General features: G+C 43.2%; 1 protein-coding gene across 10 annotated transcripts in view; it reads left to right on the top strand.

The window, feature by feature from the left end:
- Positions 1-27698, top strand: part of ERI1 (exoribonuclease 1) — a 115072-nt gene that overhangs the window by 30290 nt on the left and 57084 nt on the right. For 4 of the 10 annotated variants that reach the window (XM_009212535.4, XM_009212532.4, XM_031669353.1 and 1 more), the window contains one exon: positions 1222-2011. The exons of 5 other annotated variants lie outside the window; for them this stretch is intronic. In XM_009212535.4, coding sequence (XP_009210799.1) covers positions 1222-1284 — 63 coding nt within the window. In that variant the 3' untranslated portion in view covers positions 1285-2011. Of the gene's footprint in view, positions 1-1221; positions 2012-27698 lie in introns of those variants that run through there. One more of the 10 variants, XM_009212536.4, reaches the window with a different exon arrangement.

Below are 27698 nucleotides of genomic sequence, written 5' to 3'. Positions count from 1 at the left end.
TTCTTAGGATAAGACAGATATATGCTGAGATGTTTGTGAATCCCAGATAGCACTGTATGATAAACTGTAAAGTATTAATGAATGTCGTAAAGAATTTCCTACAAATCCTTACTGTGCCAGGGCAAAGGAGTAGAAAATAGCAAATCACAGATGGCAGGAGATCTAGACACTCTTTAGCCATCCTACTGTGGAATTCAAATCCATGCTCTAGCAGAACTCTAATCTCTCAGCACTTCCAGAGTCGCACAGGAATAGCTGAAACTGCAATTGGAAAATCTGATGATGACAAGGAAATACTACATTTCCGGTTTTGTTTTAGCTCTATCTGCTAATTTCTTTGCCTATTTTCCGTTTTGCCAAGTACCAACAAGCTTATGTTGTATTTCTTTTTAAGACCTTCAACATTATAAGCTCTCACTACCCTATCTTTGGTTGTTGTTCGAGATAGTTTTTGCTCGTCTGCCAGGCTGGCGTGCAGTGGTGTGATCTTGGCTCACTGCAACCTCCGCCTCCTGGGCTCAGGTGAGATCCTCTTGCCTCAGCCTCCTGAGTAGCTGGGGTTACAGGCGCGCGCTACCACACCTGCTTAATTTTTGTTTTTTTAGTAGAGATGGGGGGTTTCACCACGTTGGTCAGGCTGGTCTCGAACTCCTGACCTCAAGTGATTTGCCCACTTTGTCCTCCTACGGATGTGAGCCTCTGCGCTCAGCCATAGATTTTACTGTCTTAACCCATTTTAATTCCTCTGTTGAGTCTCTGTCCTCCCCTGCAATTTGATTTGGGATTTTGCTGATGAGATTATGCTAAACATTGAGAGTACTGCTTTTTACTCTGACTTTTATTGTGTTGTCTTTCAAAGACAAATAGTACAATTTTGTACAAGGAAACACGTAAGAGGTGGATGTGTTTCTGGTATCCCCACGAAAACAATATTAGTATACTCTATTATTGTTACTTATTAATAGTATTTACAATTTATTAATTATTAGCTATGTTAATTTTTATTCTATGCTTCATTTGCTCTGACATTGACATAGTGGATTTCTGCTGATTTTTTTCGAATCCACGATCTTTATAACCAACTGAAAAATATAATAGAGCATTATATTTCGTCTTTATTTGTGTTCTTTTGGATCAAGTATTTAACATTTGCTCTGAAAAAAATGTTTTTGTGACGTGTCTTTGTTGCCTTGAGACAGAGCTGTTTATCCTGCCTCCTAGGGAGAAGTTTCTGCCTGGATTGAAACAAAAAAACACAGGAGTCACAAGCATGTTACCTATTAAAAGAGAGAGGGTATCTCTGAAGACTAATTAAAATGGTAATTTTTTAAAAGATGGGACCAGTTGACTTTTAGTATATCACCCCAAGTATTATCCCCAAAATGATAATACAAAACAATAATTTGGAGACCAGGAGAAAAACTGGTAGTAGGATTATGGGGGAGGGGAAGAAGCGCAGGTGGTCAAGATAATAATGCGTGTTTGGCCTCAGCTGTAGGTAGAGGTGCCAGAGAAACTACCTGCCTCACAGATGAGCACACACAGGTGCATTGTAAAAGTCTGGGAAGGATGTATTGTACTCTGAAGGAAGACTTTCCATTTCTAAGCTACCATGGAGAAGTATAAGTTCCTTGAGACCAGAGACTGTGACTTCTGCATCTTTGATTCCAGCGACATATGATAAAATGTTTTGCACATAGTTGAATCCAGCGTTGATAAAGGACAGCCTTACATCTTTTTTCTGTTATACTTAGCAATTTCCTCTTTCTTCTGCACCACCAACCTGTATTTCAAGCCTCCCTGCCCCACAGAGCTTCCAAAGCCAATAAATTTGTTAATCTAGAGCAGGGGTCAGCAAACTGCCACCCCTGGGCCAAATCTGGCCTGCTGCCTGTTTTTGTATGGCCTACAAACTATGGTTTTTATATTTGTTAATGGCTCAAAATAATATTTTGTATAATATGAAAATTACACGAAATTTTAGTTTCTCTGAATAAAGTTTTGGAAAGAACTACCATTCTCATTTGTTTTCATGTCATCTCTGACCACTTTTGTGCTACAATGGCAGAGTTGAATAGCTGCATCAGTGGTACCATCTGGCCAGCAAGGCCAAAAATACCGTCTGGCCCTTTACAGAGAAAGTTTGCCTACCCTTACCTCTCTTATCGAATGTAATATGTAAGTTGCATCAACAAACAAGAAATGGGACTGATAACATGAGAGCCTAGAGCTGAATGTTAAGGTGCAATAATGATACTTGCACCAAACATTTATTGACACTGTTAAGTACTTTACCCCATTGTTTAATAAGAATCTGGTGAGGGAGAGAGGCCTTCTCTCCAGTGTACAGATGGGAAAATTAGGTCCAGAGTAGTTAACTTGCCAAAGTTTAAGTTGTGGGAGCTGTAGACTCTGGCAGTCTGACTTGAGCCACTGCTCTTTACCCCTGTGCTATGTATGCTGCCTCCCCTCATAGACTTTGGCTTAACCTGATATTCCAGGAACAGATAGGTTGTCCTAGGTAGAATAAACATCTTTCTGCTACAGTTTAAACTAGACATTTTCAATGCGGTTTTACTAAATGCTGCAAATCAGATAATTTGATGTTCATTCTTTGAAGCAATATAAAGTATTTTTAACTTCTAATGTAACCAGCTCTGAGGTTTTTTGGAGATGGGGATAAGTGGAGAAGGAGAAGGATTTTTGCTTTAAAATTTCCCCAGTGTTCTTGAGATGAGAAACGTTAGTGTCTTGAGTTTATAATGACACAGGCTAAAGGGCTTAAGCCTGACGGATGGATTAAGAGGTGGAAGTAATTGTTTTTCTGGATTCCTTACCAAGACTTGGGTAAGGGGCTGATGCCTGAGGCTTTAAACCAGATCTGCTTTTCTACTTGCAAATGAATGTTCTCAAGTTAAGTTTCATTAGATTTGTTTTAGGATGAATACTGCTCAATCATTGTGGAGCCAGAAGGCATGCTTCTTTTTATTGCACTTCTCTTTATTGTACTTTACAGATACTATTTTCTTTTCTTTCTTTTTTTTAACATACTGAAGGTTTGTGTGAATCCTGTGTGGAAAAAGTCTGTTGGTGTCATTTTCCCAACAGCATTGCTCACTTCATGTGTCTTACATTCTGGTAATTCTCCCTATATTTCAAACTTTTTGATTATTATTATCTCTCTTAGGGTGACTTGTAATTAGTGACCTTTGATGTTACTATCATGGTTGTTTTGGGGCACCACAAACCACACCCATATAAGACAACAAACTTAATTGATAAATGTCTGTGTTTTCCCCATCGCTCCCTCTCCAGACCTACCTATTCCCTGAGACATAATATTGAAATTAGGCCAGTTAATAAGCCTACAGTGGCCTGTAAGTGTTCAAGTGAAAGGAAGAGTCACATGTCTTCCACTTTAAATCAAAAACTAGAAATGATTAAGCTTAGAGAGGAAGGCATGTCAAAAGCTAAGACGGGCTGAAAACTATGCCTCTTGATCCAAATTGGCCAAGTTGTAAATCCAAAGGAAAAGTTATTGAAGGAAATTAAAAGTGCTGCTCCAGTGAGCACACAAGTGATAAGAAAGCAAAACAGCCTTACTGCTGATATGGAGAAAGTTTTAGTGGTTTGGATAAAACATCAAACCGCAACATTTCCTTAAGCCAAAGCCTAATCTAGAGCAAGACTGTAACTCATATTCTGTGAGGGTTGAGGGAGGTGAGGAAGCTGCAGAAGAAAAACTGGAAGCCAGCAGAGATTGGCTCATGAAATTTAAGGAAAGAAGCTGTCTCCATAAAATAAAAGTGCAAGGTAAAGCAGCAAGTGCTGATGTAGAAGTTATAGCAAGTTATCTGGAAGATCTGGCTAAGATAATTGATGAAGGTGGCCACACCAGACAACAGGTTTTCAATGTAGATGAAATAGCCTATTAGAAGAAGATAACATCTAGGACTTTGATAGCTGGAAAGAAGTCAGTGCTTGGCTTCAAAGCTTCAGAGGACAGGCTGATTCTTGTTAGGAGCTAATGTAGCTGGGGACTTTAAGTTGAAGCCAGTGTTCATTAACCATTCTGAAAATCCTAGGGCCCTTATGCTAAATCTACTCTGCCTGTGCTCTATAAAGGGAACGGCAAAGCCTGAGTGACAGCACATCTGTTTACAACATTGTTTACTTAATATTTGAAGCCTGCTGTTGAGACTTAGTGCTCAGGAAAAAAAAATTTTTCAAAAGATGACTGATCATTGACAATGCATCTGGTCATCCAAGAGCTCTGATGGAGTTGTATAAGGAGATTAATGTTGGTTTTAATGCCTACAAACAATATCCCATTCCGCAAGCCATGGATCAAGTAGTAGTTCTGGCTTTCAAGTCTTATTATTTAATAAATACGTTTCATAAGGCTGTAGTTAGCATAGGTAGTGATTCTTCTGATGGATCTAGGCAAAGTCAGTTGAAAACCTTCTGGAAAGGATTCACCATTCTGAATGCCATTACAAGCATTTGTGATTTGTGAGAGGAGGTAAAGATAGCAACCTTAACAGGAATTTGCAAGAAGCTGATTTTAGTCCTCGTGGATGACTTTTAGGGGCCCAAGACTTCAGTGGAAGAAGTCACTGCTGATGTGGTGGAAATACCAAGAGAACTAGAAGTGAAGATGTGACTGAATTGCTGCCACCTCATGATAAAACTTGAGGAATTACTTCTTATAGATAGGCAAAGAAAGTGATTTATTGACATGGAATCTATTCCTGGTGAAGATGCTGTGAACATTCTTGAAATGACAGCAAAGGATTTAGAATATTACATAAGCTTAATTGATAAACCAGTGGCAGTGTTTGAGAGGATTGACTCTAATTTTGAAAGAAGTTCTACTGTGGATAGAATGCTATCAAATAGCATGATAAAGAGAAACCTTTTGTGAAAGCACAAAGATCAGTTGATGGAGCAAACTTCATCGTCTCATTTTGAGAAACTGCTACAGCCAATCCCATCTTCATCACCTACCACCCTGATCACTCAGTTGCCCTCAACATTGAGGCAAGATCCTACACCAGCAAAAAGATTATGACTTTCTGAACACTCATGATTGTTAGCTTTTTCTAGAAATTTAATCTTGCAGGTGTATATGTATTTTTTAGACATAATGCTTTTGCACACTTCATAGACTATTGTTTAAATGTAACTTTTATATGTATTGGGGAGCCAAAACATTTGTGTGAGTTGCTTTATTGTGATACTCCCTTTATTGCAGTGGTCTGGAACTGAACCTGCAGTATCTCTGAGGTATGCCTGTATATAGTATGATCAAGAACAAGTTTAGAATACAAGTCCTTTTTTTTTCTATTTAATTGAGTAAAAGAACAGAAGAGGAGAAAGCTTATGATTTTCTGCTTGCTAGTTTAGTGTGGCACACCATCATTGGTAATGGCAGATTGATGGAAGGGAGAGGTTGAGCCTTCCCTTTCAAGTGTCCATTCTTGCTTGCCATCTCTGCACCTTTGAACATAGACCTGTTTTCCCTTTGGATTTATTTTTGTCTGTGGGACCATGATTATCACAGTCACATAGGATTGAAACCATGAAACTCATGGTCCCTCCTTCCCCCTTTTAGCACAATGTCCTTTATTTTCCAGTCACTTTATCCTCACCCCTGTGTTCATCATTGCTGCACAGACTATTGCTAAAATTTAACTGACGTCTCTCTTGCTGTCTCTTCCTATATACCACTGTCATTAAAAAACCTTCCTAAAATGTTGCTTTGCACACTGATCTCAGAAACCTTCCCATTTCTGATGGGATGAAACTCAGCTCTCTGTTGGCATATAAGACCCTTCACAGTCCGATTTCCATCTACCAACTTTTATAGTAGCCATCTGCTCTGGGGTAATAGTTATTCGCCTCACCATCATAATTGAATTGCATGTGCACCATCCTACTTCTGTCCCCAGGAAGTTAGCCCATCAGTCTTACCTCTTGATTCTGTTTTGTTAAAGACCTGCTCTGATTTCAGCCTTCTCCTTCCCAGACGACCCGGACCTTTTTCAACAACTCCCTCTATTCGTTCACTGCACTTTTGTTGTATTCATTGGGCCCTTCATTTGTGCTGCAGAGATTCATTTGTACTATGTTGTTGGGGTTTTTTCTGTTTCCCCAACAGGAGTGTAAATTATTCAGGCACATTTTCTTTCTTGTATCTCAAGAACCTAAGACACAATGGGTGCTTAGTTAAAAATAATTAGTGATGGTAAAATGTATCCTCCAAGGTTAGTACCTATTCCTGAAATTGCAAAAGGTAGCATAAGTCTTGACTGCTGTGATGAATGAGTTGCTGCTTTGGCAGAGTTACCGATATGAGCTATCCCCTTTTCTGTTACTGTGCACCATAAATAAATTTTTACAGGCTCTATCTCCAGTAGAAATGTGTAATCCCTGTCTATGCTTGACTTTCCCTCTAGGTGCCAGGAAAAGCAAACAAATGTTAAGCTGTCCTTCCTGGTAGTTCAGTCTGTACATTGCTGATTAAAAAAAAAAAAAAATCTGCTCCAAGTATCTTTGGCCTTGAAAAAGGTTATTGCTTGCCTTTGTTCTGTGTTGAGCACTGATTTTTCAAACTTTTTTGCACAAGTACTCCCTAATACTTAAAAAATATTGTTTTAAAAGGAAACTCTCTATTTGCACATTTAAAGGTGTTCCTAAGTTAAATATTGGCAAAAGATACAATACCAGCATAGTATAAATATTGACATTTTAAAACAAAACAGGCTTCATTATATAATCAGTGGAGTCTACATACCATAGAAATTTAGTACCATTATCTACATAGAAAATACATAAAGGTTTTTAAAATTCCTCTTTCTCCTGGAACTTGTATTTTTGTTGCAGTTCTCCCACAAGATTTTATTCTAATGTACTACGTAGTCCCCTCTTATCCGTGGTTCCGCTTTCCATGGTTTCAGTTATCCAAGGTGCAGTAACAAGATATTTTGAGAGAGAGCACATTCACATGACTTTTATTGCAGTGTATTGTTATAACTGTTCTATTTTACTAGTTATTGATATTAATCTCTTTTCCTAATTTATACATTAAACCTGATCATAGATAAGTATAGGAAAAAACATCAGGTTTGGTGTTATCCAAGGTTTCTGGCATCCTGGGGTTCTTGGAAAGTATTCCCTGTGGATAAGGGAGTACTGTACAGCAAAACTCCACCACAATATCTAGGTAGGACCCCAAAAAATTGAGTTGTGAAAATGTGGGGTCATATTATTGCAAGAATAATGAAAAAATATATTTTAGTTTGTACTGTCGCACAAAGATGCAGAAATAAAGTTTTGGTGAAGCTTACTGTTTCACCATCATTAACTGACCAGTCACTAAACTTAGAAAGTCCCCGTTGATGACAAGGCAGTCACTTTCTAGCCACCACCACCACCTGCCATCTCAGAGAAGCTTACAGCTTTCAGCTCCTGTGTTTGAGCAGAGGCTCTGGGCTGGAGTACAGGGACCAATTCCACTACATCTGGTTTTCATCTTGTAGCTTGTCGTCATCAGGTTTTACTCTATATTTTTATGCCTGAAAGTCATTGATCATACTGTCATACATCTTTGCAACAAATGTATATACATTTAAAATTATATGTGACTGAGCGCAGTGGCACATGCCTGTAATCCTAGCACTTTGGGAGGCTGAGGTGGGTGGATTGCTTGAGCTCAGAAGTTCGAGACCAGCTTGGGCAACATGTCAAAACCCTCTTTCTACAAAAAATTCAAAAACTTAAGCCAGGCATGGTGGCATAAGCCTGTAGTCCCAGCTACTTGGTGGGCTGAGGTGGGAGAATTGCTTGAGCCCAGGAGGTGGAGGCTACGTTGCATGGAGATCTATTTATTTATTGTGACCGTAAGGATGTGTTAAATTCTATATTTAGTCATTTGCCTAATGGATCAAGATATAAATATATTAAAATTTTTGGAAATTCTTTAATGACATGTTTTTACAATTAGTTTATATAGCTGAATTAAAATGACATTGCTAGAATGAAAGAGGGTCCAGCATCAATTCTATAGCTTTACCTAAAAGCCTTTTACTCAGTTCTTTAATTTCTGTGACAAAAAATCACATTGTCATCTATCATCTGTGATGATAAATCATTCTGCAGCTGACAGCATGACTAGTTTCTTGCTTATTTTTGTTGAAAACAGAATTTTGAAAGTTGCCTAACTTTTAGAGGTGTTTACTTAGAATTTACTCATTCTCATATTTAGGGATGTAAACCCAAAGGGCTTTACCAAGACTATCAAATGATTATTAATTATATCTGTTACTCTTTAACCTGGAAAACCTTTATTTATTTCAGTATATTCTTAAAGGGTTGGGAAAATCCAACCTGTGCATTTTGGCTATAATACTCTTGGTACCGTTAGTGCTTTAAATATATTTTTATTATGTGTTTCATCAAAACCTTGGAACTACAGATTTAGTCATTCAATTTGTGGTACATGTCCATCATATAATGAAATCAAGCAAAATATTCATTTCATGAATCAAATCAAACTACTGACTTTGTCAGAAAAAAAGTCTGACTTGAAAATTCATGTTAGTGTATTTTGAACTTATAAAAATCATTAAAAACCATCACAGAACACCTTTTGTAAATGCTTAGTGAAGGTGTCAAGACTTAAAATTTCCCTTATTTAACTTATAACAAGTCACAGTCATCTGTGGCAAAAACAAGTTATTTAGGAAGCAAGTTAGGTTGATAAAAGGCAAGATACTCTTTCAATAAAGGTGTGTACGTATATTGAACTAAGATGTTTGGCTTTTGTTAGAATTAGGAATCAAAAAATAACATTAACTTTTACTAGGATTATGCTTTTCCTATAGAATGCTATCCTGCTAAAAACTAACTGGTAGCTATCTAGAACCTAATTTATTTTCTGTTAAGAGGTAAATATTTCCCATTTCATAAGATAAAGTAAATTGATATTTGACTCTATTTGGAGTAAATATTTCACAATATGATTGTGGTCAGTTTTTTCTTTTTTGTGATCAGTTTTGTCTATAGGTTTTATTCAGTGCATCATGAAAATTCTGATAGTCCTGAAAATTATTCCAAGTACAACTGAAATACTCAGCATCACTAAACTCTTTTTGTTTTGACTGTCCAACAATGATTGTGCTGTGGATGAGTTTTTAAATAGTTGAAAAAGTGACTTAGAAGAAAAGCTGTCTGTAGCATTCAGTATTTCTTACTGATACTTGCCGCTGTTTGCTGGTGGGACCTCCACCAAGAGTGATTTATTTCTTGGCAGGAGTCTTGGAGAGGGAAGTGGCCAGTTTGTTCAATAAAAATCATTACTGTCACTTTACCACATATTCACATTTTGAATATCCTAACAAGTCTCCGAACATCCCCATTTCTAAATCCCCCTTTACAGAAGTTTAGAACAGGGAAAGTCACAAAGCCCTTAAAGCCTTAAGCTGACTTGAGGAACCTTTCCGGGTGGGAGGCTTCTGCTCTGTTCTCTGTGTTCGCTACCGCCTTGGGGCAGCAGTGCCAAGTGGGCTGGGAAGGTGAGTGGTGTCTTTGTTTTGTAGAACGGAAGAAAGCGTGGATGCCACGGGTTTGCTTTTGTTAGAGGGCTGTATGAAAGCTCAGAATTACCTTAAATTCCGCATTAATTAGGTCATCCTGTAAAATTCCCCTTGCTGAGGCACCCTTTAGAAAGTTTCGAGGTGGCCCTAGGGTGAGACATATCCCACATGAAGACCTCTGGTTCGAAGTGTTGAAAATTTCTGTTATTTTTGTATGTTCGTAAAATGTTTTCATCAGTAATAGAGAGTGTGTGTGTGTGTGCGTGTGTGTGTGTGTGTGAGTCCACATTTGATACGATTCTTGTTTAGGGCTTCCTTAGCTCTGAGAAAACAAGCTGAGTCTTTTGTAGAAAGAGTGGAGCACAAACCTGCCCCTGCCTCATTCATGTCGAAAAGCCTCTCCGTCAGCCTGCCAGCACCGAGCGTTTTGAGTGCCCTTTGATAATGTCAGTAACACCTGGGTTAGCATTATTCCCTCCTCAGTCTAGTGCTTACTCAGTCCTGGGCCCTGCTGAAATTGCATGCATACAAGGTATAGTGTAATGAGACAGTTCTCAGTGCAGACAGCTGAGCCCCCAGTCACTTGCTCCGCTGAGTGTTTCAGCGATTACTCTGCACTTCTGCTAGCCTGCCTGAAATGCATGAAGAGTACAGTGGGGGAACAATGAGCATGACTTTTGTTCATTCTGTGTGTCTGGTGAGAAAAATGTGGGAATTCCAAGCAACAACGTATTAGTGATGATTCTGGAAATTCAGGAGAAACAGGTAAAATATAAAGAAACCTGAAGTTGTAAAAATTGTGTTAAATCCTACGTTCCTTACTACAGATGACTTCCTTGTATTCTCCCACTTCATGATTTGATAGGAGAGTGGGAGGGGGAGCTTTTAAAAATTAGGTGTGTTGCAGCATACACATTCTTTTCATCAGCCCATGGAACATTCTCCAGGGTTGACCATAGGTTAGGACACAAAACAAGTCTCAAGAACTTTCTAAAACTCGGAATAATATAAAGCATCATATCTGACCACAAGGGAATTAAACAACATCAATAACAAGGAACATTCGAAACTAAAGAAACACATGCAAATTAAACAACATGCTCCTGAATGGTCAGTGGGTGAAAGAAGAAATTAAGAATGAGATTTAAAACTTCCTTGAAACAAATGAAGTAGAAACACAATGTACCAAAACCTATGAGACATAGCAAAAACAGTACTGAGGGCAAGTTTATAGCAATACATGGCTACATTAAAAAACTAGAGAGATTTCCTTCTCTTTCTCTCTCTCGCTCTCGCTCTCTCTTTCTCTTTTCTGTCTTCTCTCTTCTCTTCTCTTTCAAGTTTCACTGTTGTTGCCCAGGCTGGAGTGCAGTGGTGTGATCTCAGCTCACTGCGACCTCCGCCTGCTGGGTTCAGGAGATTCTCTTGCCTCAGCCTCTCGAGTTGCTGGGACTACAGGCATGCACTACCACGCCCAGCTAATTTTGTATTTTTAGTAGAGACATGGTTTCACCATGTTGACCAGGCTAGTCTTGAACTCCTGACCTTGGGTGATCCTCCTGCCTTGGCTTCCCAAAGTGCTAGAATTACAGGCATGAGCCACTGTGCCTGGCCAAGAGATTTTTTTTGAGACGGAGTCTCGCTCTGTTGCCCAGGCTGGAGTGCTGTGGCCGGATCTCAGCTCACTGCAAGCTCCGCCTCCCGGGTTCCCGCCATTCTCCTGTCTCAGCCTCCCGAGTAGCTGGGACTACAGGCGCCCGCCACCTCGCCCGGCTAGTTTTTTGTATTTTTTAGTAGAGACGGGGTTTCACCGTGTTAGCCAGGGTGGTCTCGATCTCCTGACCTCGTGATCCACCCGTCTCGGCCTCCCAAAGTGCTGGGATTACAGGCTTGAGCCACCGCGCCCGGCCTGGCCAAGAGATTTTTAAAGGAACAACCTAACAGTGTACCTCAAGCAACTGGAAAAGCAAGAACAAACCAAACCCTCCGGGGGAAAGCAATGAGATACAGTAGAATAAGATAAGCATTAGGAATTTCTCAGGGCCAAGAGAAATCCCTGTAAAGAGAAGAGAAGGAACTTGGGGGCTGCAGAGCCAGAATGCCTCACCCAGCATATGTTTCATACGCTGTGTCCTTGGTCCTAACTATGTGATAATTTCTCCCTGTGGCACACAAGTTTTCAACTATCCCTTCTCTGCAAAAGGTTCCTAAAATCTATTGCCCTGACCTCTCTTTTGAGTTCCAATTTCCTGGATTTCATAGGTGTCACCAGTGTTTTAAATTTTATACATTAAGAAACAAACAGGTGTTTATTTCCTCACCTACTACCCCCTCTCCTGCCTCCAGCAAACACACAGCCTACTCTTGTGTCACTCAAGTCAGGGAACACCTTCCCATTATACTCGAATCTGCCAGTTCCCTGTTCTTTGGGGGTGCTTATGAGGAGGTAGCATCCTTTGTCACACTGCAGGCCTTCTGGAGCTTTATGCCCGTGGAGGAAGCCTGGATGCAATGGGTCTTTGTATCTAGAATGAAAGTTAGCTGACAAAGCTGGAGGGAAGTCTTATGCTTTGAGGAGGTAATACAGGTTGAGAATCCCTAGTCCAAGAATCAGAAACGATCCAAAATCTGAAGCTTTTTGAGTGTTGTCATGATTTCAGATTAGTGATGCTCAACGAATAAATATCAATACAATGCAAATATTCCAAGATCTGAGTAAATTCAAAATCTGAAACATTTCTGGTCCCTAGCATTTCAGAGAAGGGATGCTCAACCTGTACCTGCACTTGCTTGAGTCAGTTACCCTGCATGCTCCCGTGCGCAGCGCCGTATGTTCCCCGGGGCACGCTCTGCAGTCTGCAAGGCTCTGGAGAAGAAAGGTGTGGCGGCGCTTCCTGGCTGTGGGCGCTTCATCGCTGCCATTGGAATAGCTTGTGTTTGATTCTATTCTTATGTCTAAGTACATCTCTTTGGGTTTCTAGCCTTGGAACCATGCTTGACTGTGGAATGGGGTACATAATTCTGATTTGTTTTTAAAGTGTTATTTCTACTTCTTCATGTATAATTGATGCAAACCATTTCTGACATTCTTTAGAAGACGTGTGTCTTCTTGAAACTCTCACCTTTAAGACGAGCGACGAGTGTGTTTTTGTGTGGCTCAGATATGTAGGTGATATATCGGGGAGAAACCTGTGTATGCAGCACCCTCCCCCAACCACCCAATTTCAAGCCCAGCTTTTGTGACGCTTTTGTGACTCAATTATGAATAATTAGCCTCCTGAGTAGCTGGGACTACAGGCCACAATTGTATTGTTTATATTCAACAAAGAAATATTTACTGAATATTTAATTCTAATTGAGAAAATAAGGCATAAGCAGGGAAAGATAGTTCACAATGTAAAGTAAGTTTCAAAAGAGGCCTGTAGCATGGTGTTTAAGGCTATAAGAGATTGGAATTGGATCTGGGTTTAGATCTTAGTTCTGAGACTTGCTGGTGGTGGGACCTCAGCAAGTTACTTAACCTTTATGAGCTCCCAATTTTCCTTACAAAACTCTTTATAGGGTTGTTGTAGGAGTTAAATGGGATATCATCTGAATCATGCCTAGTGAATTATAACTGAATCATAGAGTAAGATAAAACATCTTCAAATAAAACATCTTCAAAATTCATCATGGTGCGAAAGGATGTCCTTGTTAGCACGGCATGCTGGATGCAGGGCAACAAGTCTAGAGCTCCTTCAATTTTCTGTGATTAGGGGATAAGTGGTCCCAGATCCTGGAATGGTGTTGAGATTGTTGAAAGAAGCAAGGTGACTTTGGTGTGGGAATAAGGAGGATGTGAGGAACAGAGGGGGAAGCCAGGGGCCAGGCCAGCAGGCACATCACTGTGTCAGTTCAGTAGGGGAGTTCACCCTGGCCCCCCTACAAGTAGATCTAGTTACCAAATTGCCAACTACCCATCATCAACTGAAGATGATGGAGAAATAATTACAATCCATGATGTGGCCAAAGTACACAGAGGACAGTATAGGAGCAGAAGCAAAGCTTAATGGACTAGGGGGTCAAAGAGGGCTCCTTCAGTTGGAAACATAAGCTAAGCCTTAAAGAACAAATCAATGATATTAGAAAGAGAAGCAGTCTTTTACCAAGCAGCAGACTCAGCATGTTGAAGAAATAAAAACACAGGAACATTGAACACCACTGGACTCTCCAAGGTGGTATTTTCCCAGTGGGGTTCTCCTTTTCTTCAGTGTGAAAATAGAGATTCCAAACCTGTCCTTGACTCTAACCCTGACCTGCCACACCTGCAGCATCTTCTTGGCTAACACTGAGCCAGATTTCACGTGGCGAGAACTGTTCTGAAATCTTGTCTTAGAGTCCTGACCACGAAGCTCTTAAGAGTAGTAATATTACATTCAGCCCTGAGCTGGCTTCTCAGATTTCCACTAGACTGGTTCTGCAGCCAGTGCTGTAGGGACTTCCCCATCCCACTCACATATACTTGCACTGAAACGAATTGCTCACTCCAGCCGTATAGGTCTAGCCTCCACAAATAGATAGCTTAACAAGCAGGCTCTCATTAAACTTTAGTAGAAACATTCATGGATACCAAAAACTGTGTTTCAGTGGCTCTCAAATCTAATGTATTTACCCTGGGCATGGTGGCTCATGCCTGTAATCTCGGCTACTGGGGAGGTCAAGGCAGGAGGATCAGTTGAGCCCAGGAATTTGAGATCAGCCTGGGTAACATATCAAGACCCCTATTTGTATTAAAATATAAATAAATCTAATTTATCATCAGAATCTATAGAGTTTTTTGTTGTTGTTTTGTTTTTGAGATGGAGTCTCACTCTGTCACCCAGTGCAGTGGTGCAATCTCGGCTCACTGTGGCCTCCACCTCCTGGGTTTAAGTGATTCTCCTGCCTCAGCCTCCTGAGTAGCTCAGATTACAGGCATGCATCACCACACCCGGCTAATATTTTTGTATTTTTAGTAGAGATGGGGTTTCACCATGTTGGCCAGGCTGGTCTCGAATTCCTGACCTCAAGTGATCCGCCCACCTCAGCCCTGCAAAGTGTTAAGATTACAGGCGTGAGCCACTGCGTGTGGCCATATTTATAGATGAATTTTTAATACAGAGTCCCAGACTCCACTCAGAGATTCTAGGGGGTGGAGCTGGGCCTGTGTTAAAGAAAAAAAATAATTAAAAAAATTAAATTAAAAAAACAAATTCCCAGAGGTAACTGTGATCCTCAGACAGATCTGGAAACCTTGACTGAGAGGACCCCCACTGGGCCATCAGCCATCACCATGGGCGTTGCCGATGGAATCTGACCAATGAGGTTCTTTTTCCTGAGAATCAGTTCTGAAAGATGCTAATTCTTCTGAGCACATCTCTTGAGAGGCAGTGATGAGTGCGCCCCCCCACTGACAGTGACAGTGACATTTCTCCTTGCAGCCTGGCAGTGAGAGCCAATCAGCAGAGAGAGACCTGAGCAGCACGTATGCGAGGCTGCCTAGAGGAGATAAGGCAGAGTGGCCCGAGGCCTCTCCAGTTCCTGAGGCCACGCTGCACACGGCCACACTCCTCTCCTTGCTTCCATGAGACGCTCCTTTATTTCTATGACAAATTCCCCTCTCCGGCTAAGGCCAGCACAAGTTGGTTTCTGTTACTTGCAATTAAAGAGCCCAGTGACTATGACTGTTACTCAAATAGCATCCCTAAAGAACAATGAAGGGACACACTTTAAACATGCTAGTTTTGAAATATCAACTTTGTCCCCAAACAACTCTGGAAATGAGCTCTTGCTCAGGGAGGAAAAAACAAAAACACTTTGACTGTTGAGTTGTTTATGCAGCTATTAGCTTGGTCCAAAGAATATCCCCTTGTGAAAAAAGAAATTCAAGATGCTGTATTGATGGGAAGAAATGAAGCCGTGGAAGCTCCACTCTCACAAGCAGGGCCCACATCGGCCTCCCCCCGGGAAGAGGAAATACAGTCAGTTTTGTGGCACAGGTGAGCTCCAGGCAGAGCCAATCTCACTCACGCTGATTGCAGCCTGCACCTTCTGCCTCACCCTCGTAATCAGCCAGAGGCTGGCAGAGGTCTGTGAACTGGGCTGAGAGTTTTGACCTGTTAGGTTTTAGCATATGGCAGAAACAATCAACACTGCCCAAGAAACGAATAAAGCACAGCTGTTCCCAAAAGGGAAAACGGGCAAGCTGCTCTTTCCCAGACGGAGCACTCCTTGCCACACCAGCATGCCCCGAGGGTCTTCCTGCACAGGGCACTTAGATATTCACCTGCTTAGGAAACACGTTCCGGCCTCTAGCCACCATCCCACACCTGAAAACCAAACAGAGCCATTCATCCAGCTGGGGACAGGGAGTTTATAGCAGTGCCTTTCGGGTGGGTGGTGAGCTCAGCTAGTGGTGGCTTACTCCACTCATCAGCCTGCGGCCAGAAAGCCACGTAGGCCAAGTAGCCCTGCTCTGCTCACTCCTGTGGCCACAGAGTGGTCCCTGGGCCTAGCCAGTCAGCTGGCTGGCAGATGCTTGCCACCAGGAGATGGGAAACGGGCTGCAGAAGTTCGGAAGCAGCAAATGTCACCTGACCCGCCTGGGCAACATAGCAAGACCTTGTCTCTATAAAAAATGTTTTAAAAATTAGTCAGGCTAATTTTTACATGCCTGTACTACAGGTACACATCTGTAGTCCCAGCTACTCAGGAGGCTGAGATGGGAGGATGGTTTGAGCCCAGGAGTTTGAGGCTGCCGTGAGCTGTGATTGCACCTCTGCACTCCAGCCTGGGCAACAGAGGGAGACCCTGTCTCTTAAAAAGAAAGAAAGGTAGAGTGGGGCTTGCATCTGTCCCTACCCTCCGCTTCAAACAGAGCAATTCCACCTTTACCTGTTTATTAATTGGACTTCCTATCATTTTGTTTGAAGACGGGAATTCATAACTGCTAATACTAATTGCGCACGCTGTGTGTTGGGGTGCACGGGTGCACACACGCCCACCAGGCACCATGCCAGATGTTCCAGATGCCTTGGCTTGATCTCTTCAAACAAGTCCAAGAAGGAGATTCTGTTATTATGTCCACAGCACAGCTGAGGAAACAGAAGTCAACTATCTTGTCCAAGGCCACAAAGCCAGTAAGTGGGAAAGCCAGGAATTGAACCTAGGTCCCTCAGACTCTACAGCCTTTCCTGCCATTGTCCTCTGGGAAGGGCCACAACACCTGAGTGAAGAAAAGCAAAACCCAGTCTTTCTCTAAAGCAACTGTTCTCCACCTTGTCTGCATACTGGAGTCACCGAGGAAGCTGCGACCAGCGCAGACGCTGGGCTGTCACCTCTGGAGGCACTGGTTTGCTTCATCGATCTGAGAGCAGCTTGGGCATAGGGATTTGTGTTTTTAAAGATTGACAATCACTGCATTAGAGAAGCAGTGATGGGAGTTCAATAATTAGAATTACATGTCAGCACTGATGTGAGGGTTCAAGATAGGAATTTCCCTCCTGGCACATTACTCAACTGATGGTTTAAAAAGTGTCCTTAAGAAGAAGAAAGACAGCCAGACTCCTCCTACAGCTCTGGTGGAAAACGGAGAAGACTTTTCCTTTCCTCCATCTCCCCCAGGGCCTGGTGGAGTGAGGCGTTGTCCAGCTGTAAACTGTGTGCACCAGGCAGTCACTGGTCGCTTTTCTGGTGGGGCCAGCAGATAACAGTTGATGTGTGAAGGAGGCAGGGAAGGACACGGGAAAAAGGTCCACTGGAAATCAAAGCCCACTGTCATAATTCTGTCCTTTTTTTGAGACAGAATCTTGCTCTGTTGTCCAGGTTGGAGTGCAGTGGTGCAATCAGAGTTCTCTGCAGCCTCAACCTCCTTAGCTCAGGTGATCCTCCCGCCTCAGCCTCCCGAGTAGCTGGGACCACAGGTACGTGCCCCTGGCTAATTACTATTATTTTTATTATTATTATTAGTGGAGATGGGGTCTTGCTATGTTGCCCAGGCTGGTCTTGAACTCCTGGGCTCAAAAAGCCTCTCACCTCGGCCTCCCAAAGTGCTGGGATTACAGGTGTGAGCCATCACATTCGGCCATCATTCTGTTCTTTATGCACCCAGTCCAGGACCAAGATAGGTGGAGGTGAGTGAGATGTAAACTCAGCCATCAACATAAATAATGTTTGAATGCCATCTTTACAAAGGGCAGCAAGGCACAGTGGCTCACGCCTGTAATCCCAGCACTTTGGAAGGCTGAAGTGGGCGAATCACCTGAGGTCAGGAGTTTGACACCAGCCTGGCCAGCATGGTGAAACCCTGTCGCTACTAAAAATGCCGCGTGTGGTGGCAGGAGCCTGTAATCCTAGCTACTCAGGAGACTGAGGTAAAAGAATCGCTTGAACTGAGGAGGCAGAGCTTGCAGTGAGCCGGGATCGCGCCACCGTACTCCAGCCTGGGCGAGAGAGCGAGACTCAGTCTCCAAAAAAAAAGGGCAAAATTAATGCAAAAACATTCATGGTGAAAAAAATGTCAATGTCAAGTGTTGAAATATGGATAGCATCCGACAGGGCTGAGGTTGGGGTGAGGGGAGTGAGGTGAGTCCTGCAAGTAGACCTTTGGATCCTGTCTTTATTTGAATTTTGTGGATTTTTTGGCATTAACTTTGACTTTTAAAAAATATTGCATGAAAATATTATTTTTCTTAAATTGTGTGCCCAACTGTAAAGGATTGAAACAACGTTTGACTTGGTGATCCTTCTGCATTGAGGGAGGGGATGTCTCAGAAGCACACCCTTTGAAAAGTATCAGAATACTAGGCCTCCTCCTGTAGCCCCCACAACCCCACCTCCCCTCAAAAGAAAAGAATACTAGGCCTCCCCAAGGCCGGATGGGGTTTCTGTATCAAAGAGAAGACGTCAATGGAGAGAGAACCTGGTCATTCAGACGCCGCAGGTGAGGAGGGCGGGACAGTGGACAGCCATGCCCAGAGAGGGCAAATTGAGTGCATGACCATCAGCCCATGCCAAGGGCAGCCTGCAGAGTTCCTGTCTCTGTTGATTCACTTGGCTGGGATAAGTTCTAGACCTGAACACACACCTCCCCATCATACAGGATTACTCACTGTTACCTTGGTAAATTAACCTGATTAACCTTCGGCTCCCTCGTCTGTAAGATAGAGCTAATACTATACCCCTCACAGTGATGTTTCAAGGATAAACGAGGTAGAATGTATGTAAGGCACTTTACAGAGTGCCTGGTACATTCTAAGTGCTTCTAAGTGCTAAAAAAAAAAAAAAAAAAAAAAAGACAGTTATTTTCACCTTACTATTAGATTTTCTAGGTCAAGGCTGGGTGCAATGGCTCACGCCTGTAATTCTATCTCTTTGGGAGGTGGAGGTGGGCGGATCACCTGAGGTCAGGAGTTCGAGACCACCCTGGCCAACATGGTGAAACCCCGTCTCTACTAAAAATACAAAATTAGCTGGGCGTGATGGTGCATGCCTGTAATCCCAGCTACTTGGGAGGCTGAGGCAGGAGAATCACTTGAACCTAGGAGGTCAAGGTTGCAGTGAGCTGAGATCGCGCCGTTACGCTCCAGCCTGGGCAACAAGAGTGAAACTCCGTCTCAAGAAAACAAAAAGCAAAAAACAAAGATTTTCTAGGTCTGTTCTAGGTCTGTTCTTGTCTGAGTCCTCACATTTCACTGCTCCCTGGTAAGTCACCAGAGGTTAGGCCAAGCCAGTGAGCTTTGATGCTTATTAATATAAAATCTGGGAAATTGTCACTAAAATGAGCCAGAGTTACAGAAGGAATGGAGAAGCCTGGATTCTGGTCTCAGCTTCAGGACTTGTTAGCTGTTGGAACTTAGGTCTATCCCATCGCAACTCTGGGCCTCTTCCTTCTTTATGCCATAAGAGTAACAGTATCATTCCCATTGCTCTTCTGTTGTGGGGATCAAAGAGATAAGAAGGGTGCAAAAGTGACTCAGGGCAGCACCTTCGGATGGAAATGAGCTTTGTTAGGGCATTGTTCTTTCAGTGGGCTCATTTCTTTGCCTGGGCTGGTTCATCTGGTTTTGAGACTGAACTTTAATGATCTTTGGAGGTGGATTCTTTATTCTGGAGTTTAAAATGATAGCAGAAAGAATTAGCTGAAAGTAACAAAACTTGGACTATGGAATGAACTGGAGTTATTGGCAAAATTACTATTTAAAGTGGGTATGATAGATATTAGTTCTGGTATTAATTATATTACTTTCCCATAGGGAATCAGAGGCATTTAAATATATTTTTATATATATATGTGTGTGTGTGTATATACACACACACACACACACACACACACACACGAAAAGGAGTTTATTTCTTACAGTATGGTGGCTGAGAAGCCCACAGTTGAGGGACTGCGTCTGATGAGGGCCTTGTTGCTGGTGGGGACTCTGTGGAGTCCTGAGGTGGCTCAGGGCATCACATGGTGAGGGGGCTGAGATTGTTAACGTGCTCAAATTGGAGGTGTTTTTAAGAAGCATAACTAAGGGCTGGGCATGGTGGCTCATGCCTGTAATCTCAGCACTTTGGAAGGCTGAGGCGAGCAGATTGCTTGAGGTCAGGAGTTCGAGACCAGTCCAGCCAACATGGTGAAACTTACATCTCTACTAAAAACACAAAAATTAGCTGAGCGTGGTAGCGTGCGCCTGTAGTTCCAGCTACTTGGGAGGCTGAGGTGGAAGGATCACTTGAACCCAGGAGGCAGAGGTTGCAGTGAGCCGAGACTGCGCCACTGCACTCCAGTCTGGGTGACAGAGTTGAGACCCTGTCTCAAAGAAAAAAAAAGAAAGAAGCACAACTAAGGGAAGTGCCTTCCTCTTGGTCCTGCCTAGAACCACTTCTTTTGTTCTTCTGAGTTTGTACATTTAGATCTTGGTAAGTGTCCTATTAGTTATACATTTTCCTTAAGTATGAGTTTGAATGATCACTTTATTTTCTCAAGTGAATGCACTCACTTATGAGAATTTTCGGTCATTTTGACCATAATTGCTTAAAATTCAGACTGTAGCTGCAGAGTCATTTTCTAGCCATCCTTAGAGAGTGAGTATGGTGTAAGGATTGAGACCCCAGGCTCAGATGCCATGCCACTAAATAAGTGACCTTGCTCTGTTAAACAGGGGCATGCCAGCCCAGATCTCATAGGGTCATGGTGAGAAATGAAAGAATTAATGTTTATAAAGTGCTTAAAATAGTGTTTAGTGAATAATAACCACTCAATAAATGTTAGCCATTATTGTATTGACCTATTTGTGTTAGCTCTTGTTACACTGGTCTGCACGAGGCTAAAACTTGGGGCTTGTTCTCTATGGGATGTTCTCTGTGAGTTTCAGCTACTGCTCCTAGTACCCTTCCTGGCAGCGTTTTTGTCTCTCTCTGTGTTCTAGTTCTCTGCTTTCTTCCATTCTTCCGTGTCCATGTATAGGATTAGATAGACTTCCCCCCCGCCGCCCCAATAAATCCTCTTTAAGCAAAATTGAGTCAGGTGTCTCTTGCTACCAAAAGAACTGGACAAACTCCACTAGTGTGAGAACAGTCACCTTCTATTCTTGTGCTAATTGGTTGAACTCTCCTAGAGCACTGAGTCTTCTGGGATTCTGGCAATGTACTGACACTGACACCAGCAGCATTCTGGGTAAGCAGCATATACCACTATTATCAGTGAATGAATCAAGGAACACGCTAAGTGCACATATATGAAGGGGCATCTTTTGCACACAGAACTGGGGCACAGTTGGCAAGGAGGTTAAATATGTTAGCTTCGGGATACATTTAAGGAAACTGCAATAAAGAGATTTACCCAGAAAACACATTTCAGAACTATGGTGTAATAAAAAATAGGTTTGGTCTTTATCCCTGACTCCTGGCACTGAGCATCAAAGACCCTTGGAAATTTCCGAGTGGTTGGAATGTCTTTTGTTATTCATTAATCCTTTCTGATCATAACTAAGTTTATGCTATTGAGGCGAGTCAGGGTGGGTCCTTAAACAGTTTCAAGAGAGAGGCTGGCCACACTACAAAGACCAAGCTTATGATTAGAGGGTGGGAACTTTGGGCTCCACCCCTCAACTGCTGGAGAGAAGAGGAGAACTGGAGATTGAGTTCGATCACTAGTGGCTAATGATTTATTTATTTATTTATTTTTGTTTTTGTTTCTGTTTGAGACAGAGTCTTGCTCTGTCCCCCAGGCTGGAGTGCAATGGCACAATCTCAGCACACTGCAACCTCTGCCTCCTGGGTTCAAGCGGTTCCCCTGCCTCACCCTCCTGAGTAGCTGGGATCACAGGCGCACACCACCACACCTGACTAATTTTTGTATTTTTAGTAGAGTTGGGGTTTCGCCATGATGGCCACGCTGGTCTCGAACTCCTGACCTCAAGTGATCCGCCTGCCTTGGCCTCCCAAAGTACCGGGATTATAGGCAAGAGCCACCGCGCCCAGCCAATGGCTAATGATTTAACTGATCATGCCTAAGTCATAACGCCTCAATAAAAACTCTTGAGCAACAAGCTTCCAGGAGCTTCTGGGTTGGTGAGCTCATGATGTCCTGTGAGGATGGCATGCCCAGAGAGGGAACGGAAGCTCCACACCCCAGCCACTAGCCCCATACCTCATCCTATGCGTCTCTTCCATTTGGCTGTTCTTGAGTCGTATCCTTTATAGGAAACTGTATGTGAATCATCAATACAGTGCTTTGTTGAGTTCTATGAGTCACTCTAGTCTATTAATGAACCTGATGCAGTCATGGAAACTCCTGAATTTATAGTCAGCCAGGTAGAAGTGCAGGTAGCCTGGGGACCCCACTGGCCCTGGACGTTTTATGGAACTGAGCCCTTAATTTGTGGGACATGACGGTAACTCCAGATAGTACCAGAACTGAACTGTAGGACACCCAGTGAATGTTAGAGAATTGACGTTGAAACCATAACAACTTTGGAGGAACTGATTGTAAGAATTCTCTTCTGAAAAGTAGCCAAGTCCTCTATTGCCTCCAGAGAACCACGTTGAAATCATTGATAACAGAGTATAGTATTTCTATTTCTCTGCTTTCTTCCTTTCTTTCGTGGCATTCAACAGATTGTTTGGAAGTGAAAGGAAGTATATCTGTGATAGGTGGCTAAACCACACCCTGCGGCACGCAGAGTTCTAAGGCCTGATAGGCTACGGGGTGTGATAACCAACTCCCATTTCCACATTCACATATGAAGTTGATCAGATTTGTGATTTATTCTGCTGAAATTCCCCACAGCTGGTCCAACTCTCTTACCATGTAAAAGTAACATCATGGGATTGAGTACATCAAAGGTGATATAAACTGTAGTGGGAATGGTGTTTTAGAGCACATTTTAAATAACCTAGTTTTGGACTTATCTGTATGGCGGGCTCCCATTAGAAAACAGTTGTGAGGGCTAAATGATCCGCATCAAAACACATCAGTTATGTACCCATTTAATCCTATTCTGTTGCACTTTTTTGTGGGATTCAGCTTTCCTTTTCTACAAATACATTTCTTCTCTTTTTCATACTTCTATTCTTACATTTTTGTTTCTATTCATTATGTAACTGAAGTGAGGATTGTGGAGTCAGAAAGGGAGTGATCCCTTTCCTCCCCATCCTAAGGCTTATGGCTGACACCCCTACAACAAAAGACAGGTTACCAAGGAAACAGCACAACAAATGCATTTGATCATCGTTTTATGTGGCACAAGAGGCTTCAGGATAAAGACCCAAAGACCCAGAGTAACCTATCCATGTTTACATTTAGGGTCAAGGAAGCAGGGACAGCCATGTAGAAATGTGATTGGGCCAGGCACCATAGCCCACGCCTATCATCCCAGCACTTTGGGAGGCCAAGGGGGCCGGATCACTTGAGGCCAGGAGTTTGAGACCAGGCTGGCCAACATGGCAAATCCCCATTTCTACTAAAAATACAAAAATTAGCCAGGCGCGGTGGCGGCGGGCAACTGTAATCCCAGCTACTCAGGAGGCTGAAGCAGAAGAATCGCTTGAACCCGGGATGTCGAGGCTGCAGTGAGCAGAGATCGCGCCATTGCACTCCAGCCTGGGTAACAAAGCAAGACTCTGTGTCAAAAATAAATAATAAATAAATAAATTAAATAAACACATAATAAATAGAAATGTGATTGGACAAAAAGGGTATAAACTGTTACAAGAAAAACTTCAGCTGAATTAAATTTCACAGAGTTTAATTGAGGAAACAATTCGCGAATCAGCAGCCGCCTGAGCCAGAGGAGGCTCAGAGACTCCGGCAGAGCCCCGTGGTGGAAGATTTGTGGACAGAAAAAAGAAAGTGACATACAGAAAATCGAAGTGAGGCACAGAGACACAGGAAGAGTGGTTATAGCTTAGTGTTTGCCTTATTTGAATGCAATTTAAACAGTTGGCCACATTTGATTGGCCAAAACTCGGTGATTGGCACAAGAGTAAACTACAGTCTGTTACAACTCCATTCAGGTATAGTTCATGAGGTACTTTAGGTCAAACTTAAAATATGTAAGGAGAGGCCGGACGCAGTGGCTCAAGCCTGTAATCCCAGCACTTTGGGAGGCCGAGACGGGCGGATCACGAGGTCAGGAGATCGAGACCATCCTGGCTAACACGGTGAAACCCTGTCTCTATTTAAAAAATACAAAAAACCAGCCGGGCGAGGTGGCGGGCGCCTGTAGTCCCAGCTACTCGGGAGGCTGAGGCAGGAGAATGGCGTAAACCTGGGGGGCGGAGCTTGCAGTGAGCTGAGATCCGGCCACTGCACTCCAGCCTGGGCGGCAGAGCGAGACTCCGCCTCCAAAAAAAAAAAAAAAAAAAAAATGTAAGGAGAGAGCTTTAGGAGACTTGATTTAACAGAGCTGATGGTAATAAACTGAATGGGGAAACCTAGCCAGGCTTGCCTGTTCAGATTCTTGTTGGCCTGTGGGTTGCAGCATTTCTTTTTTTTTTTTTTTTTTTTTTTTTTTTTGGCGGGGGTCCCCTCTGCGGCCCGGGCTGGAGTGCAGTGGCGGGATCTCGGCTCACTGCAAGCTCCGCCTCCCGGGTTTCCGCCATTCTCCTGGCTCAGCCTCAGGAGTAGCTGGGACTACAGGCACTCGCCACCTCGCCCGGCTAGTTTTTTGTATTTTTTTTAGTAGAGATGGGGTTTCACCGTGTTAGCCAGGATGGTCTCGATCTCCTGACCTCGTGATCCGCCCGCCTCGGCCTCCCAAAGTGCTGGGATTACAGGCGTGAGCCACCGCGCCCGGCCGGGTTGCAGCATTTCTTCTTCCTTGGTGTAGGGCAGGACCCCCTCTGGAATGAGGGGCTTTATTTATGAGCAGCTGATACATTGAAATGTGGGGGAAGGTAAGAGTAATATTTTTTTTTTGTTGCCCAGGCTGGAGTGCAGTGGTGCGATTGTGGCTCACTGCAACCTCTGCCTGCCTGGTTCAAGCCATTCTGGTGCCTCAACCTCCCAAGTAGCTGGGATTACAGGTGCCCGCCACCATGCCTGGCTAATTTTTTGTATTTTTAGTACAGATGGGGTTTTGCCATGTTGGCCAGGCTGGTCTTGAACTGGCCTCAAGTGATCCTCCCTCCTCAGCCTCCCAAAGCCCTGGGATTACAGGCATGAGCCACCGTGCCCGGCCAAGAGAGGAATATTTTTAAGGCTTTGAGGGAAAGGGGTTCTGGTTTCTGTGGCCCGCCTTGGGGAAGAGGATTACCAGTTTCTATGGCTTGCCTCGGGGAAGAATGAGGGACAAGAGACAGAAAGGCAGGGGAAGGTCAGAGAGAAACTTCACTCCTAAGGCCTTCACTTTGGGGCATCACTTTCTGAGCTCCAACATTGTTACTCTGGATCCTAATTCATACACGTTCCTCAGAAGCTCTGAGATCTCACAGGGTGCCTATGTGCTATGGGTTCCTGGAGCTTAGAGGAGGCATCGTGAAGAAGAGTTGGGAAATGGAAAGGTTTTTGGGCCTTGGAGCTGTGATCCCCAGCTCCGCCGGAAGCGGAAGACACTGTCTCCGGGGATTTGGGATCAGATGGATGGGGCACTCCCTGAAGTCAGAGAATGCAGGAGCACCAGCTCTGTCCTGCTCCTACCTCTGTTGCTATTTGACCTTTTTCCCCTAATCTGTTGGGGTAAGGGGTTATATAGCATCACATTAGGACTTTCCTACATTGTTAAACTATTAATGAGTCACTAAAAACAGGATCGAGGTAATGAGCCATGTATAGTTCGCTTAACCATGTTCTATGGCCAGTCATATAGGTTGCTTTCAAGTTTGGCTTTTATAAAGGCATCTGTAAATAAAATATTTGTCCATAAAGATGTTTCCAAATTTAGGGTAAATTCCCACAAATTAATTCCTGAACATCTTAAGGCTTTTGGTCCATTTTTCAAATAACTTTGCAAAGGGCTCTGTTTTCTAAAAGGCAAGGTCTAAAGGTACATTTTTTTCGTTCCTTTGCCAGCATTATTATAGTTTTTAAAAACTTTTACCAATGTAGTAGCTGAAAAATGGTTGTATTGATTTGATAAATACTTCCCTGATTACTTTTGATGTAATCAAACACTTTGGATTACCCGTCAATTTTGACTATTCCATCAATTACACAGGAACACTTTCCCCATGTAATTGTCTGTTGGTTTTTTGAGACAAAGTGTTGCTCTGCACCCAGACTGGAGTGCAGTGGTGAGATCTCGGCTCACTGTAACCTCTGTCTTCCAAGTTCAAGTGATTCTTCTGCCTCAGCCTCCCAAGTAGCTGGAACTACAGGGGGCACCACCATACCTGGCTAATTTTTGTGTTTTTTATAGAGATAGGGTTTTGCCATGTTGGCCAGGCTGATCTCAAACTCCTGACCTCAAGTGATCTGCCTGCCTCGGCCTCCCAAAGTGCTAGGATTACAAGCCTGAGGCACCACACTGGCCTGTTTTTTTTGTTTTTTGTTTTGTTTGAGACAGGGTCTCGCTCTGTCGCCCAGGCTGGAGTATGGTGGCGCAATCACTGCTCACTGTAGCCTTGACCTCTTGGGTTCAAGTGATCCTCCTGCCTCAGCCTTCCAAAGTGCTGGGATTACTGACGTGAGCCACTGTGCCTGGCTCCTGTGTACGTGTTAGCCACTTCTTTTTTTCAGGTGCTTTGCCCAGCTCTGGGCTGTGCTGCCTCATACAACTTGTAATTGCAGAATGAAACCCACTAGGGATTGGCAACAACTCCAATCGCCACCTAGAAGACCCAGCACGTAGCTCACAGACTCCATCACTTTTGAGGTCCAAGTTTAGAAATCACAGTTGTTAACTAATTTGTGGTTTGCAAAACAAGTGTTAGGAATCTAGTCATTTGCTGATTCATCAGATATTTTTTATGGGCTCTCTATGAGCCAGACACTGTTTTAGGCACAGTGAAAAAGACAAAAATTTTTCTTTTTATGGACTGTACATTCTGGTGAGGACAGGAAGAAAGTAAACATCATTAAGTCTGTTGTCAAATAAATTAAAAGATGTTCATTGCTTTAGGAAAATGAGCATCAAGGGTTGGGGTGGTTTGGAGAAAACTGGAGGTTGAAACCTGCTGCAGATGTAAAGTGCGGTCAGGACAGAGCCCAGCAAGGAGGTGAGAGAGCCATGGGAGCTGCCTGGGGACACTGCATCTGGCAGAGGCACCAACCATGGGGAAGAACAGTAGGAAACCAGGATGGCCAAAATGGGGCAAGCAATCGGAGGAATAGGAGTTGATGCCAGAGAAGTCCAAGGAGTGGATCTCATAGGGCCTTGGGGGCCGTTGCAAGCATTTGGGCTTTCCTAAGGATGAAATGGGAGGACCAGAAGGTTTTCAGCCACAAGAGTGATGAGATCTGTCTGGCGTTTGAAAAGAGTAGCTCTGGCTGGCTGCTGCATTCAAAACAGACTGCAGGGGGTCAAAGGCAGGAGTTGGAGGAGAGGGCGGAGCAGACAGACTGCTGCAAATTACCCAGAGCCCTCACGTGGCCCTGGAGCTGGTGAGTGAAAAGATCCCGGAATCCGGCAGAGCTGATGTGATTTCCTGATG

Source organism: Papio anubis, chromosome 8 (assembly GCF_008728515.1).
Source record: "Papio anubis isolate 15944 chromosome 8, Panubis1.0, whole genome shotgun sequence".
Lineage (NCBI taxonomy): Eukaryota > Metazoa > Chordata > Mammalia > Primates > Cercopithecidae > Papio > Papio anubis.
Note: the sequence above shows the minus strand (reverse complement) of the source record. Positions and strands in the feature narration are given on the sequence as shown.